At 44.3% G+C, this 15,249-nt stretch overlaps 1 protein-coding gene and 1 pseudogene across 15 annotated transcripts in view; both read right to left on the bottom strand.

Annotated features, from left to right (window-relative positions):
* Cacna1e (calcium voltage-gated channel subunit alpha1 E) overlaps nucleotides 1–15,249 on the bottom strand; it is a 488,748-nt gene that overhangs the window by 18,136 nt on the left and 455,363 nt on the right. For 12 of the 15 annotated variants that reach the window (XM_039091008.2, XM_039091011.2, XM_039091007.2 and 9 more), the window contains 6 exons: nucleotides 10,719–10,846; nucleotides 5,832–5,928; nucleotides 3,819–3,924; nucleotides 2,886–2,993; nucleotides 2,254–2,354; nucleotides 1,882–1,988 (listed from right to left, as the gene is read on the bottom strand). In XM_039091008.2, the coding sequence (XP_038946936.1) occupies nucleotides 1,882–1,988; nucleotides 2,254–2,354; nucleotides 2,886–2,993; nucleotides 3,819–3,924; nucleotides 5,832–5,928; nucleotides 10,719–10,846 (647 nt within the window). Of the gene's footprint in view, nucleotides 1–1,881; nucleotides 1,989–2,253; nucleotides 2,355–2,885; nucleotides 2,994–3,818; nucleotides 3,925–5,831; nucleotides 5,929–7,714; nucleotides 7,812–10,718; nucleotides 10,847–15,249 lie in introns of all 15 variants that reach the window. The other 3 variants (XM_039091012.2, XM_039091010.2, XM_017598915.3) reach the window with 1 other exon arrangement.
* LOC108352605 (ubiquitin-conjugating enzyme E2 G1 pseudogene) lies at nucleotides 10,853–14,814 on the bottom strand (annotated as a pseudogene).

The raw sequence follows: 15,249 nt of genomic DNA on the forward strand, positions 1-15,249 counted from the left end.
ATATCCATTCTACCTATTAAATACCCTGCTTACCTTGCTTGTTCAAACCACTGCTACCAAGTTACTAAATTTAGAATTTCCCTAGAATTTCCCCCTCTGATCCAGTAAATCTACATTGAATTCATAAATGAATTTTGCAAAACACAAATCTAATCATGTCACTCTGAAACATAAAGGCCCATTATTTTAAGACAAAAAAGGTTAACTTCTTTATCATGGCCTAGAATGACCTTTAGGACTGGTCACTGTGTAGCTCTCCAAACACGGCAGCAGTCACCTTTCCTGAATGTTCTACTCCAATTGTAGTTCATAGATGCCTTAGCTTACCATAGTTTACCTTCTGAGGAACTTGCCTCTGGGTCTCTATGTTTCTTCCTTGAGGAATACCTTAATACCCCTTACCAAGGAGGTAAGTGGCTTCATTTCCATGACATCACATTTTCTTACCTCCAATATTTAATCTATCACTCTTATAATTTCCCTTCTCCAGCTTTGTATCCCTGGGGATTCTGACCTGATCACTAATATCTCCAATGCCCGACCCAATGCTAAGGCCAAATCTATTCTCAACAAATATTGAAAAAATCAATGAGTAACTTGAATCTATAAACATATGGAAGAAAAGCCAGAGTGATGATCTCATGATGTGGGTTGGTTTATATAGAATTCTAGACAAAACAGAGAGTTAGATGCAAGGGCCAAGGGGTATCTTCCATTAATGGACCAAGGACTCACGAAAAAAAGTGTAAAGCCTTGCAGTGAGGAGACCTCGTTTCTCTAGTCATACCTTTTCTCTCTCCTCCATAGAGCAATAAAATATATTTCTACTTGTTTTCTGAGGCCCAGATCATCCAAATACTGTTGTCTGATCATACCAAATTGTTTGTAAAGATAACCCTGGGCCTGTTCTTCTCTTTTAAATTTCTTAGATTATGAAGGCAGAAAATGATTTGCAAGAACAGAGTTCTTAGTCAGAAAGTAATGAATGGTATGAACACTTCCCCATAGTGTTGCAATGGAAGTCTCATTCTCAAACCCTGGGTATCCCTTTCCTGATCATCAGTGAAATTGTCCTTCCTAATGATTCCTGGTTCTACAAGCAAGACTTGCTTAAACCTAACCACAAAACTTCATTTCCAATGAGAAGAGGAGCGTGTTTCCTTTGGCTCCCACTCCCCACTTGTAACAACCAAAGAACAATGATGTAATGTGCTAGGTATGCTATGAGAGTTCAACCAGTTGTTGTAACAGTCAACCAATAGGTAAGCCTTAGAAGCACTAGACCATTCTGCCATTAAGGGTTTGAATGTTTGCTTCTGTTTACAAGGTTCTTTTGGCAATTAGAGAGTATACGATGTAGTAGAAAGCCTCTAGAATCAGAATTAACTGATTTAAAAACTTAGGTGCTGCTTTCATAGCCCCTGTCTGTTTATTTGAAAAAAAAATATATATATAGATATGCAAATAGTATGGCTAGAACTGTCATCCCTATGGGCAAAGAATCCAGTGACTGTTGCTTTCTCTTTCCCCCTTATGGTCAGCAATCATAGCATCCAGGCTGCTAGATCCACTGAGAAAGAACAAGTAAACCCCAGAGAGATGATAATTCTCCACAACTAAACTATAGATAAGGTGTTAGTATATTATAATGTGAGTCAGCACCTTTTGCTCCCCAGCCTTTTGCTGCATCTACTGTCTGTGATGCTGGTTGCAGCGTTACACATGCCTGGGCCTATTTTTTCCCCTTACTCCTGCTGACGAGCCATTTTGAGACAGTCAGTCTCAGGAAGGAACTTGCTCCAAGTATGATTCCTGGGCCTGCCGCCATGGTGGCAGAATGCAAACAGGAGTCCTGTGGACCCTTCATGTGGTTTTACTCACAGGCCAGAAACAGGGTCCTGCTGGAGATAAGGCAGGGCTTTGGCATTAGAAATGATCTCCTGAGGCAGTGAGGAGGGCTCCATGCGCTGGAACATGGGTGCATTTTTCTGTGCAGAGACAAAGAGTTCCCATGACTATGATTGCTATGAGAAAGGTGCAACTTACATGAGTGTCAAAGAGAGAAGATTGATTCCTTGCTTGACTCTTTTAACCTTTTAGTTCACCGAGTTTAGTCCAACTTCACTATAGAGCTCTTAAACTCCCAAAACCCCTTAGCACCTTTTAGGGTATGTTGTAGGGATACATGCAACCTGTCCCCTAGAAATCCATGCTTATTCATGACCCATCCAATGGGCTCTCAATGGCCCTTACCTGTTCTTCCAGCTGCTGTCTCTGTTTCTTTACCTTACTCTGTTTATAGTAGTCCATAATCATCATTGCTGCATAGATCTTGCCCACAGTCAGGTCAGAGGCTAGAAGCACAAGTGGAGCATGGGAATAAACAGGGAGGACACAGATGGGCATAAGCTCTCCTGACTACTCTCCAAAGTGGGTTCTCCCTTTCAGCCACTTGAGCATCTACTGTTTATTAAAGCTCAAAGGACGCAAAGCGAATGGACCCATGCAATGAAGGCAGTGCTCACAGTACCGGATGGTAAGAAAGACAGTAGTAAGAACCACCTCCTACCATCTTAGATACTCATGTCTAAGTAACAACACATTTTCCCAAATGCACACAGGTTTACTGAACAGTCTTATGTGGAGGAAGAGAGCTACGCACCCAGAGAAATTTCATTCACAAAAGCAATGACCGGTTAGTTAGTTATAAAGTTAGTTTCAATTAATTATGACTAAAAGTACTTTAGAAATTGGGGACTTAGTTGTTTAATGGTAAAGGAGTGACCTTCCCTTATCACCTTGATCATTCTGGTTTCTCTAAAAGATGTGGCCTTGTCATGCTGGGCCACAGTGACAAGCACACTTGGAAGGAGGAGCCACCACACCTTTGGGCATGGGCACTAGCAGATCCAACATCTTTTGGGACAGGTGAGGCCAAATGGCCAGGGTCTCTTTTTGTAGCTCTGAGTCTAGCTGCTGTCTGTCTGCACCACCTAGAATAAGATAAACGATTAATAACCCAATCGGAACAGGCACAGAATAAATGACGACCAAGACTGGGGAGTGGGTGGGGGTAGAAGCTGAATCAGCATGGCACCTCACATAACGAGAGGAAATCTTGGCACTGAGTGACAGAAGATCTGGCAATGCCAGCATTTCTGCTGAGGAAGCAGAATACACTTTGGCTCCTATTTTCAGTGACTCAGGCATATTCTTCCCCAGTGATCTGAGGCTGAGACCAAGATCAGCTTCCTTACTGATTCTAACAGCCTCTTGGGTGCTCAATACATCAGAGAGGTAAATGAAGACATCCATAAGGAGAACTCCTGCTTCATTAATACACATCATTCCTTCCATTGACCCTGACTGTACGGTCTAAGTGACCTGATTTTTAAAAAGGCAGGAGAAGGCAGACTAAAGGTCTGTATAGATACCATAGACTGTTTCTCTCTCAGACCACTGAATTAGCAATCATGATGGGCAAAGTGTTGCAGGGTCCACCCTGTTGGCATCTGCTACAGAAGCTTCCTAAGACTTTGAAGAAATGATGCTTTATGGAAAAAATTACAGAATTAAAATTTCTATGCTCAACAAATATTCCTAGAAATGCTAGGACATGTCAGGCATGGGATATAGAGTCATTTATTTTACCAGAGATAGGGCAAGTCTTCAAGCTACTGAGTTAGAGGTAAAACCAGGTCACGGCATTATCAGGAGCATGGCTGGTGAGACAGAAGTTCAGATAACTCCCTCCTATAGCAGGCTGCACAGGTTATAGCATAGAGTGCAACCCTCCTTCCTTCCCCTGCTAATCTGACCTTTGGCGATTTTAATGTCCAGAGCTGTCCGGATCAGAGCCATAAGTGTGGAGGTGAAATGGACTGTCATGTCCTCAGCCACTGGCATATTCATCAGGACCAACCTCTGTGTGGAAGAGAAAAGAGAAAGAGCAGGCAAAAACCAAATATATTGAAAGACACCTTGGTTTAAAAATAAAAAGGGAAGGAAAGTGTAGAGGTTAAATGCACAGACAGAAAAGAAGGGCAAGGATTCCCCATCCCCATCCCACCCTGGGTTTCCCTGCTTCTCACTAAAGCTCATTTGCTGCTATTTTACCTAGAGAATCCTAGATGCCAAATTCCAAGGAAAGGGGATTTGCTAATCATTCTTTAGAACCCCCTCCCATGGGGAGTGCTATGAATATCTCCCAGAGGGAAGGGAAGTGACTTCAAGAAGTCACTTAGGGAACAGAGTCAGCTCTGAGAGGTGGCTCCACTCCCTGAGAGGTGCTCTCTATTTCCTACTTATCCCACAAATGCCCCCAACATCAATGGAAAGATGGGGGAGAGACTTGGCTCTGTTCATCTCACTTGAAAGATATATCCTGGTGCCCCCTTTTTGAGTCTTTAAAAGATGGAATTTGCCAGCACATGATTGAACATGCAGAAAGTCCAACTTATCGAAGGGATGAGGAGGAGCAGGGAGAGAGTGCAAACAGGCTCTAGGAGGATGAGGAGCGCAGGGGAGACAGAGTCAGAGAAGGGGGTGCAGGCAAGAGCAGAGTGGGCAGGCCCTGTTCCCCTCACCCAGAGGAAGGAATCCAACTGAAATGGCCAAATCCACTTTCAGAGAGTATCTTGCTTTAGGAATTTGTGAGACTCTCCTCCCATTCCTCTCCCAGTTCATTCTGTCAGGGCCTAATTCCAGGAATTCTTTCCCTACTGTGCGAGACTTGTGTATATCGGAAACGTTATCATCACATCTGCTATGTACAAGGAGCTATGCGGTTGGGGACGGGGGTTCCTAAGGACTACGTTCCAGTGAGGTACTCTCTGGAGCAAGATGGTTTGGAGGTAGCAGCAGAAGGGTCTCTGGCAGAATGTGTCATCCTGGTGGTAGTGATTGGAGCCTGTTGTTTGAAAGCCACACTGATACTCAACTAGATCATCTTGCTTAAAGCAACTCTACAGACAGACATATTAGCGTGTAAAGGTTCTTTGTATCTGAGTCGCATCTTTGTTACTTAGGTGAGTGAGAAAGCGCCTGAGTACTTCTGGGCCATTCTGTACACCAATGAGGGAGTTAATAGTAACTATTACTGATTGGTGAAGGAAATACCTGGCCCCAAAGTTGTGAGCATTCAAACAACTACCAGTGCTGTGTGACCACCGGGAGTCTACCCACCACTTGGTCATGCTAAGAAAGCAGAGCTAACTGAACCAATCTCATGTCCACTGTTGCCCTCTTTAAGGCCACTGGGTAGCTGGCCAATGGGGAAAGAAAGCTATCTTCTTGTCAGTTGGGAAAAATGGAAGACATGTTCCTCTTTTGTGTTTGTGTCTAGAAGGAAGCTATGTCGTTGTTGCTGTACCACAGGGGAAGAAATTTGTTACAAGTTTTCCTTCTAAAAACTTCTTCTAGAAGAATCCTTAGCGATTGCTCCATTATTTCCCTAATTTATGAGTAAAACCATTTTTTCCCTCAACTTTTTTTTGCTCTAGGCTTCCTTCTTGCCAATCCGACTATTCCCCGGCCACCACTCTGCCTCCATTCAAAGGAGACACACCACTTAGCAGCCTGTCTAGTAACCCACTCGCAAGAAGCCACACACGTGTAGGAACACAGTAACACAGTAAAAGATCCCCGGTGAACAGCACGAGAACCACTCCTGTATCCTTTATGACTCTACCTCATCAACCGTCCTGACTCCTTAATCCTTGCTTCCCATCTCCATGCCCCCAACCCAGCTTCCTCCCAGAGTATGTCCTCCCCACAACTGGATCCCATTTCCTGTTGGTCTCTAGCCCAGAACAAAGGAAGGGGTTGTCTACCTTATAGGCCACTTTGGAGGGACATCTCTTGCCGAGGCCTAGCGGTGGTGACATGAGAGTCAGCATTTCATACATCTCAGTGTAATGGATGCGGCCACTGCTCATGGGGGTGGTGAGTAGGGGCGGGACATGGGCGGGGCAGGAGGGGTGGCAGGAACAGGAAAAAGGGGGTGGAGGGAAGGATGCAGACACAGAGGAGAGAGGAACAGCATTCCCAGAGAGCCAAAACAAAGTAATACAGGAAACAGAAGAAAAACAAACAAAATAGACAAACAGGAAAAGAACAGGAGACCTGTTAATCAAGGCAAATCATACAAGTGACTCCGTCCTGGTGCAGATTTATATCACGCCCCACACAGACCCGGGAACACTAGTTACAACCTTTGGTCCCTCTGATGCAGTCAGAAGGCGCTGACAGGGGTTGAGGGTGGGGCTCACTTACTCCTCCTCGATTAGTGCTGCACTGGCTTTGTGGTTCACCTCATCTAACCCCAAAGTAACACAAGCATGTCTTCAATTCCCAGGGCTGTGCGTGAGCGGTATAAACCGGATAGACGGTGCTCCAGCCGTGGGTAGGTGGGTGGGAGCTTCTGGCCCCTACGGGGGCTGGGTTCCTGGCCTGGAAGTCAGGCCTGTCCCCTGCCCTGAACCCACAGGCAGAACGTCGTGTATCCCCCCTCTGTGGTGTGTGTGCAGCAGGAGGCGGCGGCTTGCGTTGAAAAGTGGTGGGCTGAGGTTGCTGGTCAGAGAAAGTCGGCCCCGTTGCTTCCACCTGGCTCCGTGAACAAGAGTGCTCTTTATTCCCCAGCATGCACCAGGTTGATGGCATGCTGGGGACAGAAGAAACAAAACCAGGAGGAAGAAGAGCATCTTGCATGCCATGCTACCCTCTCCCACATGCGGCTGCGGGTTTCACTGGGGTGGAGTTTAAAGAGTCTCAGCAGAGGCAGCTGTTCAGCCTCCTGAGTTCTGAATCAGGGTCACCATCCCAAGGCAGCTCCATCCATCTCCTAGGCAAACATCCTTCCTGAGCCTGTATCTTCTGCTGCCCTGAGCAGCGCTTCGCTTTGCTCCCATGGCGCCTGAAGCAGCATTTGTATCTAGCAGTCCTGGGCTTGGTAGAGGGACTACGATACAGAGTATCCAGGGGAATGCAGAGTTTGAACTTACATCTCTGAACCTGTTGGTCTAACCAGGAAGGAGTGACTTGACAATTATGGCAGGCCCTTTACAAGTGTGACTGACAGGCAAGGCACCAAAGGCATTAAACAATTAGCTCAAGTCCTTCTGTGTTGTTTGAGGTCACTTTAGTCTCTGTGCTGTAAAATCCTCCAACAGTTCCCAATCTATGTAAACTACTTTTACCTGTTGCCCTCTTCCTCTCTGTCCTACAGTTTCTGTCGCTGATCCTGGCAATAGCACCCAGGATCTGTGAGGGAATGGTAGGGGTAGAGGTGACTAGGTTCACACTTTGACTCATGTGGTTAAAGGAGAAGGAAGGTCTTCTTAAGGGAAACCAGAACTCTTTAACTTGATTAACGGATTTCTGTATCCCAGAGAAGGGAGAAGTCCCTTGGTAGAATGTACAAGCTAAGGTAAACTGGGGAATGTGTGTGTGGGCGCACAACAGTATATGTATATGTCTCCCAAGAGACTCTAATGGCCTTTGTATTAAGTCTTTAACTCTCTTTTGCCTTCACCGTAAAATGTGCCCTTCTTCCTACATGGCAGCTGCTGGTTCTGGGAGGGGTTGGGCCTCTTTAAACTCAAAGGAAAGCAACATGAAGGTTCCCTCATGTGGCGCAGTGGTGGTGGAGCAGAGGGCAGAGAGGGTTAGATGCTGCAGCCCACTGCAGGTCATGGCTGAGGACTGGGAGGCAAACCTTGCAAGCCACCCTGTAGGGGCAGTTCTCTCCCAGGCCCAGAGGAGGCGAGATCACCCGCACTAATTTGTACATATCCTTATACGGGATCCTGCCGCTGTAAAGAAAGCACAGGTGGGTTAATAAGATACTCAGAAAAGAATGGGGAAGAAATGATGGCTTCTCCCTTCAGGGACTGCCCCCTGAAGAGGTAAGAGCAGTTTATTGGTGCCTGACATAATCAGACCAGAATGATGCCAAACTATACTGTTCCAATTGTCTCAGAAACTCCGAGTCCAATCTACTATCAAAAGGAACTATGTAATGCCTAAAGTACCCAGAAATACCTGTGTGGCTCACGCCTGGCCCGAGGAGCTCAAGCTCCAGCCAGGCTTCTAAGAGCAAAAAGGCAACCAGTTTGTCTCCGGCCACTGTCCAGAGCAGATGTCAGGTTGCCAATGTGTGGACTACAGAACTCCTTTTGCTTTCATTACAGGCAATTACTCCAGGCCACCTGTCAGGGGCAATGGGGAGTCAGCATGTTTCTGTAGACTGTGAGAGACAAATTTCCCACTAGGCTAATTAGCAAGAAACAGAGTTTGCATGAGAGAATTTGAAAGGGCTTTGGATCTCTCTGTGACATATACTGAGTTCAGCTTGGGTAAACTCTCCTCTATTCCACAGGAGCCTGCTGGGATCCATGTCCAAAACACAATCTGGGAAGATGCCCCAGAAATCTTTCCCTGCAGCTCCATTCCAGCCACACAGGTTTCAGATTGATCCTGCGGAATTCCAGGAACACTGTGACCTTTTTTTTTTTTTCCGATAACCCTTTCTTCTAGGAACCTTCAAGAAGAGACTTCTGGCTTCTTGTGGAAAGGGAAAAATTGACACAGGATTAATTCTCAGTGTTTAAAACATCTTTGCTGTCAGGGACTAGAACAAGGAAGCCATGGCAGGCTCTGAAGGTCTAGATGCACCCTGGACCAGGCCAGGCATTCCCATAGAAATGATGCGAACACCACCTCCATCTAAGCATCCTTTTGGGAAGCCATATCAAAGCACACATTTCTTCAGCTTCACTCTTTCTAGCCTTTTCCTGACTTGGTGCTGACTTGCCTTGTCTTTTTCCAGACAGTAGCTTACCAGTATGTCCAGTCTCTTACCCCGTGAAATGGTGGAAAAGTAACCATGTGTCAATTTATTCTTAAGTGTAGTAAATAGTGGCTTTCAACCCATTGTCGGTACTTCATATGAAGACCCTGACTCATTGCACTTCTGCTGATTTCTTCTGAAGAACCTTATTCCATTGAGAAAACCAGTTAAAATGTAACCAGAAAATTTAGTAATTCTCCAGACATTCATAATGACAGGAGTTCCTCTCTGTTTTTTTTTTTTTTTTCTCATGTGACCAAGTCTTATGATTAGTCCTGTTGGAACCTTTTCCCGGCAAATGCATGAAAGCTGGGGCATCTTTGATGCACTTGGAATTTAGAGACACAGAGGAAACAAACACAAAGGAAGTGTTGATTCCGAAAGCCAAGGACATCCAAGTGAGGCTAGAAGTGCAGCGCCATCCTTTGGTAGCAGATAGTTTCTCTTCAGTTAGGTGAGTGAATAGGTATCCAAAATCAAGGCCATAAATGCTTTATAGATGGCAATTCTCTTCGTTTCTGAGGTGCATACCATTGTTGTCAAGTACCTAGCAGTAGTATGCATGATATAATAACATGCTTAGAAACACATGCCAGGATAGATGGTTACATCCCTTGTCCAAAATGAGAAAACTGATACGATTCAGGCTGAACATCATTGTCTTCTAAGCCACTGCCAGTTGCACACTAAAACTCTTCGTTGGAAACTGAGTCCAGCAAGGAAAAATCTATGCTTAGCCGCTGTAACAGGAGAGATCTACATAGCCCCATGGCCTAGATCATTATTACAGAGGGGAAAGGAATTCTAATTCACCCACCCACCCTGAAAACAGTTAACCCCAGGTGTAGCAGATTCACAGCTTGGTAGATTTGGGGAAGAATTGCACATCGTGAAGGGAGTATCAGGTGGAAGCAACATGGTCCACTCCTGTGAAGAATAGCATTTCCTGAAGTATTTTCAGAGGGGGACCAGAATGTGGAGGGTGGTGAGTGAAGTCCCAGGAGCTAAGTTGGCCTGGACCAACAAAGTTTTTCAGTCATAGACTGTCATCCTGTCCTCATCAGCAAGGGCTAAAACACTATCACTGTTTCTGAAACAGGGGTCAAAAGATTTTTTTAAGAGTGAAGTTTCTGACAATAGTTTAATAGTAAATATTTAGAACTGGAAGGTCAGACCATCTTTATCCCAATTATTCAATTGTTCACTATAGAGCAAGAAGAGCCATAGACAATAGATAAAACAAATGGCTGTAACTGCACCTCTATAAAACCTCATTTGTAAAAGCAATGAACCAAACTTAACTGGCAGGTGCTCTAAAGTCTAGATGTCACGTCACATCTGAACTATTGGACAGTGAAAGAAAGCAAAGAGTTCAGCCCTGCCAGTTCCTGCCATTTAACCCAGTTTCATGTGATTAAAGCCCACAAGTCTAGAGGGCATCTGTTGGAAGGACCACCTATTTGACTATTTGAAATATAACTCAGAGTTTTATTTAACTGTATATACTGAAAAAGAATGAGAAGGAAAAGCACTAATGCCACTGATCATGGTGGCCAGATATGTCCCATTGGCCCCAAACCTCCTATCTCAGTCTCTGATGACTCATAGCAAAAAGGAGGAGGTTGGAAGCTGCCCTGATTGTGTAGTCCATCTAGAGTAAAATGAAATTGGTAAGCAAGGGTACAGCCTGCCGCAGAAGGAAAGACGAGGTACAGAATGCCCAGGAAGACTTTGGTGAATGGCTTGATACCAGTGCCTTTTCTGTGAGATAGAACCAAGAGGTGTTTCCTTTCCTTTTATAACAGGCAAGTATTTGAGTGACTCTGATCTAGAAGCCCCCAATCTCTGGGTAGCTGAAAGGCCTACGCACCATGCTGCTCTGTCATACTCTGCCCAGACACGGACAAATTCATCCAAGTGGTGAGGCCCCAGGATGGACGAATCTCGAGTCAGGTACTCAAAGTTGTCCATGATAACAGCCACAAACAGGTTGAGCATCTGGAGGGAAGGAGAAGAGTTAGGAGAAACTTAGGGCAGAAACGGGAACCAGATTGACAGACTTCAAGGCAAAGTTCTTGGGTGAAGGTTGGAGATCTTGCTCAACGCAACTCATTGTCGTTACACTATGCAGCTCATCGTGTGGGCTTTATGAGTTTATCTTCAATGCTGCTTTTTGTTTGCACAACACTTCATCCACTGTTATTACCTGTTTGATTTGTTCTTATGGCAGCAGAGGGAACAGAGGTTTCCACATTTTTAAAGTTAGAGAAAGTCAAGGTCAGATAACAACATTCCTCTCCATCCTTCATCCTGCTTCACAAAAAGAGCCCCCCACCAAAGAGCATGAGAGCCACGGAGCTAAAGAGCATGCTCCCTGGGTGAAGCTGTGCACGGGTCAGTTCTCTACTATGTACCCAGTATGTGCCAAACTCACTGACCCCGGTGCTGGAGGTGCTGGGATATGAGGTAAGAAAGTGCTAGTCTAGACATAGACCCTCACACCTAGCATGGTGCTTAAAGAAAAACAGGCCTTCACCAGATCTTGTTATAAGACGACTCTTGAAGATGTATCTAGTATTTAGAAAAGACAGAGATATATGAGAAACAGAAAAAGGTTGTAAGTCATGACGTCCATGGAAGCAGCACGTACACATGACTGTAGAGATAGAAAATTCTATCAAGGACATTTCTAGTAGCTAACATACCCTGTGGAAGTCATTAGATTTTTGAGCTGAAGCATGATGGAGCAGGTCTTATTTACCAGATCACATAAGCACAGAAGACAGTGCCTTAGGCAGAGGAGGTAACAAGAATGTTCACAGAGATACGTAGGAGCAGGGACATTCTAGGGGTCTGTAAGGAGAGTTAGAATAGCTAGGGCCAAGTGGCAAATCACAGAAGCAGCAGGTTACCATGCTATAGTCTGAACCAAGACCAGCCAACTAGCCAGACATTCTTATATGCTTTATAGGCCATTCTGTCTCTGTTTGAGATATTCAGCTCTGGTATTTCATCACCCAAAGCATTAGAAATATCAACGAGCGTGGCTGGGTTCCAAGGAAGCTTCGCTTATGAATACTGGAATTTGAATTTCATGTAATTTCCACATGCCATGAAAAGATTATTCATCTCTTATTTTGCCTCTCCCTCGTTTAAGACTGTAAAATGTATAGTTCATAGACCATATGAAAACAGGTGGCAAATCAGATTAGCCCATGGGCTAGAGAGTCTGATGATCTGTAGTACAGACTACTCTGCAGGCAAGCAAAGAGATATTTGTCTTTAGATGTAACCTTGGTAATGGTGTAGAAGTTAGATGTAGAACCAGGGTGAGAATGGTGTGCTCCTGGGACCAAACGATTCACAAGGACAGTAACAAGGACAATTGACCAGTCAACAGCTCTGTGGTGTGCTCCTGGGGTGCCATTGATTGTATTCTTCCTAGTACAGGCCCTTGCCTGTCCTACTACTATAGTCCAATGGAGGCACCATCCTTGACCTAGGCTTCACCCAGTCATTGAATCCTATTTTTCCTTAGTTCACAATGAGTGGAGATTCAACAAAAGCCAATGAAGTGGTAAAGACATGGCCATCTCTCTTATGGACATGAGAAAATGGAAGATCTGGAGTTGGTACGACAGCTGCCTGATAGGCATCAGAAGGTGGGGGGTGGCATTTGAGGAAGAAGCTCACATGAAGGGAAAGATTTATGAACAGAGAAGGATGAAAAGGGAAACTAAAATTTATCCTGGTGTTGTCATTTGAGCCTCATTGCTTAAACTTGCCTTGCCCTAGGACACCCCAATGACAGGTACCTGTAAAATCTTATTTCATTGAGGATATATCTAGCTGGGCTTTCTTTCATTTCAAATTCAAGGTTCCTGCCTGGTAGAAAAAAAATGGTTGTGGAAATGAAAACAGAAATCTCTGTTGCAGATTCCTAGGTTAAATGGCTGGCTTCATGGGCTTGCCAGATATGCAGGCAGAGTCTCTAGGCTACAGAGAAAGTCTACAGGAAAGGCACAATTGCAGTAGTCTTTGCAACATGGAGAAGGTTGGGTATATCCTAATAGCCATGGTCCCTCTTTTTTTTTAATTGGAAAAAAAATATATTTTGGAAGAACTCACTACATAAGGTGACAAAATTCCACAATCAAATTACATAAAAATATACATTGCAATGTCTTTGTACAATAGGTGAGGAAAATCTGCTGTAAGAAGAAACAAATATGGGCTAAGGAGAAGGGTAATAGGATGAATATCATTTTTCATAGCAATCCCAGATATAGGAATCCTGTAGCTGTGCATGCTAGATTCATCCAATCTTAATATTAATATCAAGGGCAAAAATAAAACCAAATCTGGACTTTGTATTGTTTGGAATAAATTTCACTAAGATGAACTTAGAACAGACTTTAGATTTTTGTTTTCTTTTAAAGTTCTGCTCTCAACAGGCAGGAAATGTCATGGCCACATCCAATCAAAGAGATGGGTGATCAGGGTACAGAAAGGACAAAGCCCCGAGTGATGACCCCCCCCCCCACCTCCGAAGTCATTGTGAAAACAAAGTAATTTACTAGTATTTCAGTATTTTAACTAAATGATTTGAGAACTTTTCTGGCAGATAGGAGAGATAAAAGGGAAGGGGAGTGTGCCGAAACAAAGAAAATGTAAAAAGATTAGTAATGGAGTGGAATGAAAGACTCAACGGTTTAAAGGAAATTATATGGAAACTTTTAATCCTCATTGGCTTAATTCCTGACATGCTTTAAGGAATCTTTTTGAACCGATAAAAAAACGATGAATGGGAAAAGAAGGCCTGCTAAAGTCTTTTAGAAGTCACACAATTCTTATTCTACTACAAGGCAGCATTATTTGGTACAAGATATGTTTGTGGATGAACATGTGTATATATACATGACCAGCATATATATATATAAAATCCAGATCATGTTGTGCTATGTACAAGTCTTTACAATTCTTCCTGAAGGTTAAAACAGTTTATTAGAATTCAAAATGCGTAATCATCTGTAAGTTGGCCCTTGTTAGGCTCTTGTTAGCATTAATGACTGGCAGGTTTTATTGCAGCCCAGTTCCAGCCAGAGTTTGCCAACTTGTTACAACAGAAGTCCAGCGATAGCAGGGCAGAGTGCAGGACAAACAGTGCCATGTTTCTCAGTTGGAGACCCTGAAGTAAGTGCAGTCACCAGCTATTGAATAAACACTACTCAAAAGCAGTTTCTTGTCTTTTTCTTACACAGCGGGCAATTTTCCTTTTAAATTCTCCATTTCTGCCTTCCCCTCATTCTTTCGCAGCATCTACATTGGCAGGTGAGTCTCCATTAGGGTCTGCCAGCATAGGAATGACAGGAATCATGATGGTCTACACAGTATGGATAGGCGGCCAGCGTTCCTCTGGCTTCTCCTATTTATCCTCCCCAGGCTCATGAAGAATAGAAATGCAAACATCCCCATTTTTTAATCAACATTTGGGTGCCAAACCTCTGTAATGAATTTCAACTTAGGAGACTGGAGGGGATAAACGTTTGGGAAAGTGAGATGAGCCTTAAAGACACCACCTTCATAAAGTGTATCTGGAGGACCAATAATAAGGACTTCCCAACCACAGAGATCATTGTCATCTACTAAACCTGCTGAAAGTCTTTCACTAGATTTTTGTTGAGTTCTGCCAGCTGTCTTACTTCAAGGCACTGGGGACAAGCTCTGAAGGTGGCTGAAGCTAGGTGTGTTGAGGACCCCCAGGCTGGGACTGGAGAGCTGAAGCTACAGGAGGCTGATCTTGGGGGATGGGAAGAAGCACCTCTATTGTCTTTCCACTCACTGCCTCAAGCCAGAAGGGGAGGGTACCGGGTGCCTCTGAGGGCACTGGGACTTTGCTCACTCACTTTCCTCATTAGCCCTGTGCCTTCCTTCACCACAGTCTCACTGCGCACAGGGCATTCCATCACGGTTTCTCTTTCCTGCTACCTATGCTACAAATGGCAGCATACTGAAGGTCCATTTGTCTTCTCTTACTATATTAGGGTGAAGGACATCCGTCAGTTGATACAGGAATGAGCCAATGTCAGGCCATCAGAACAAGCATGACAGCTTCCTTCAGACTTCACTGACGTGGCAGAGAAAACCTCATCCGTTGCTGTTTGAGAATTGCCGTTTCATATAGCTGAACCCAACACAGGCCTCTCTGTCACTGAGATTTGAGCCACAGTGAATTTATTCAACCAGTGCCTGGATTATGACTGTTTTCTGTGTATACACTCCTTTCGGGGCACTTATCATTAATGTTAATAGCTAATGTTAATAAAAACTATTAACATTGCTATTGCTTTGTCCCAATGTGGGGCATCATTGTGCATCCTTTAACGGTGTGCCGTGCACGT

Source organism: Rattus norvegicus, chromosome 13 (genome assembly GCF_036323735.1).
Source record: "Rattus norvegicus strain BN/NHsdMcwi chromosome 13, GRCr8, whole genome shotgun sequence".
Lineage (NCBI taxonomy): Eukaryota > Metazoa > Chordata > Mammalia > Rodentia > Muridae > Rattus > Rattus norvegicus.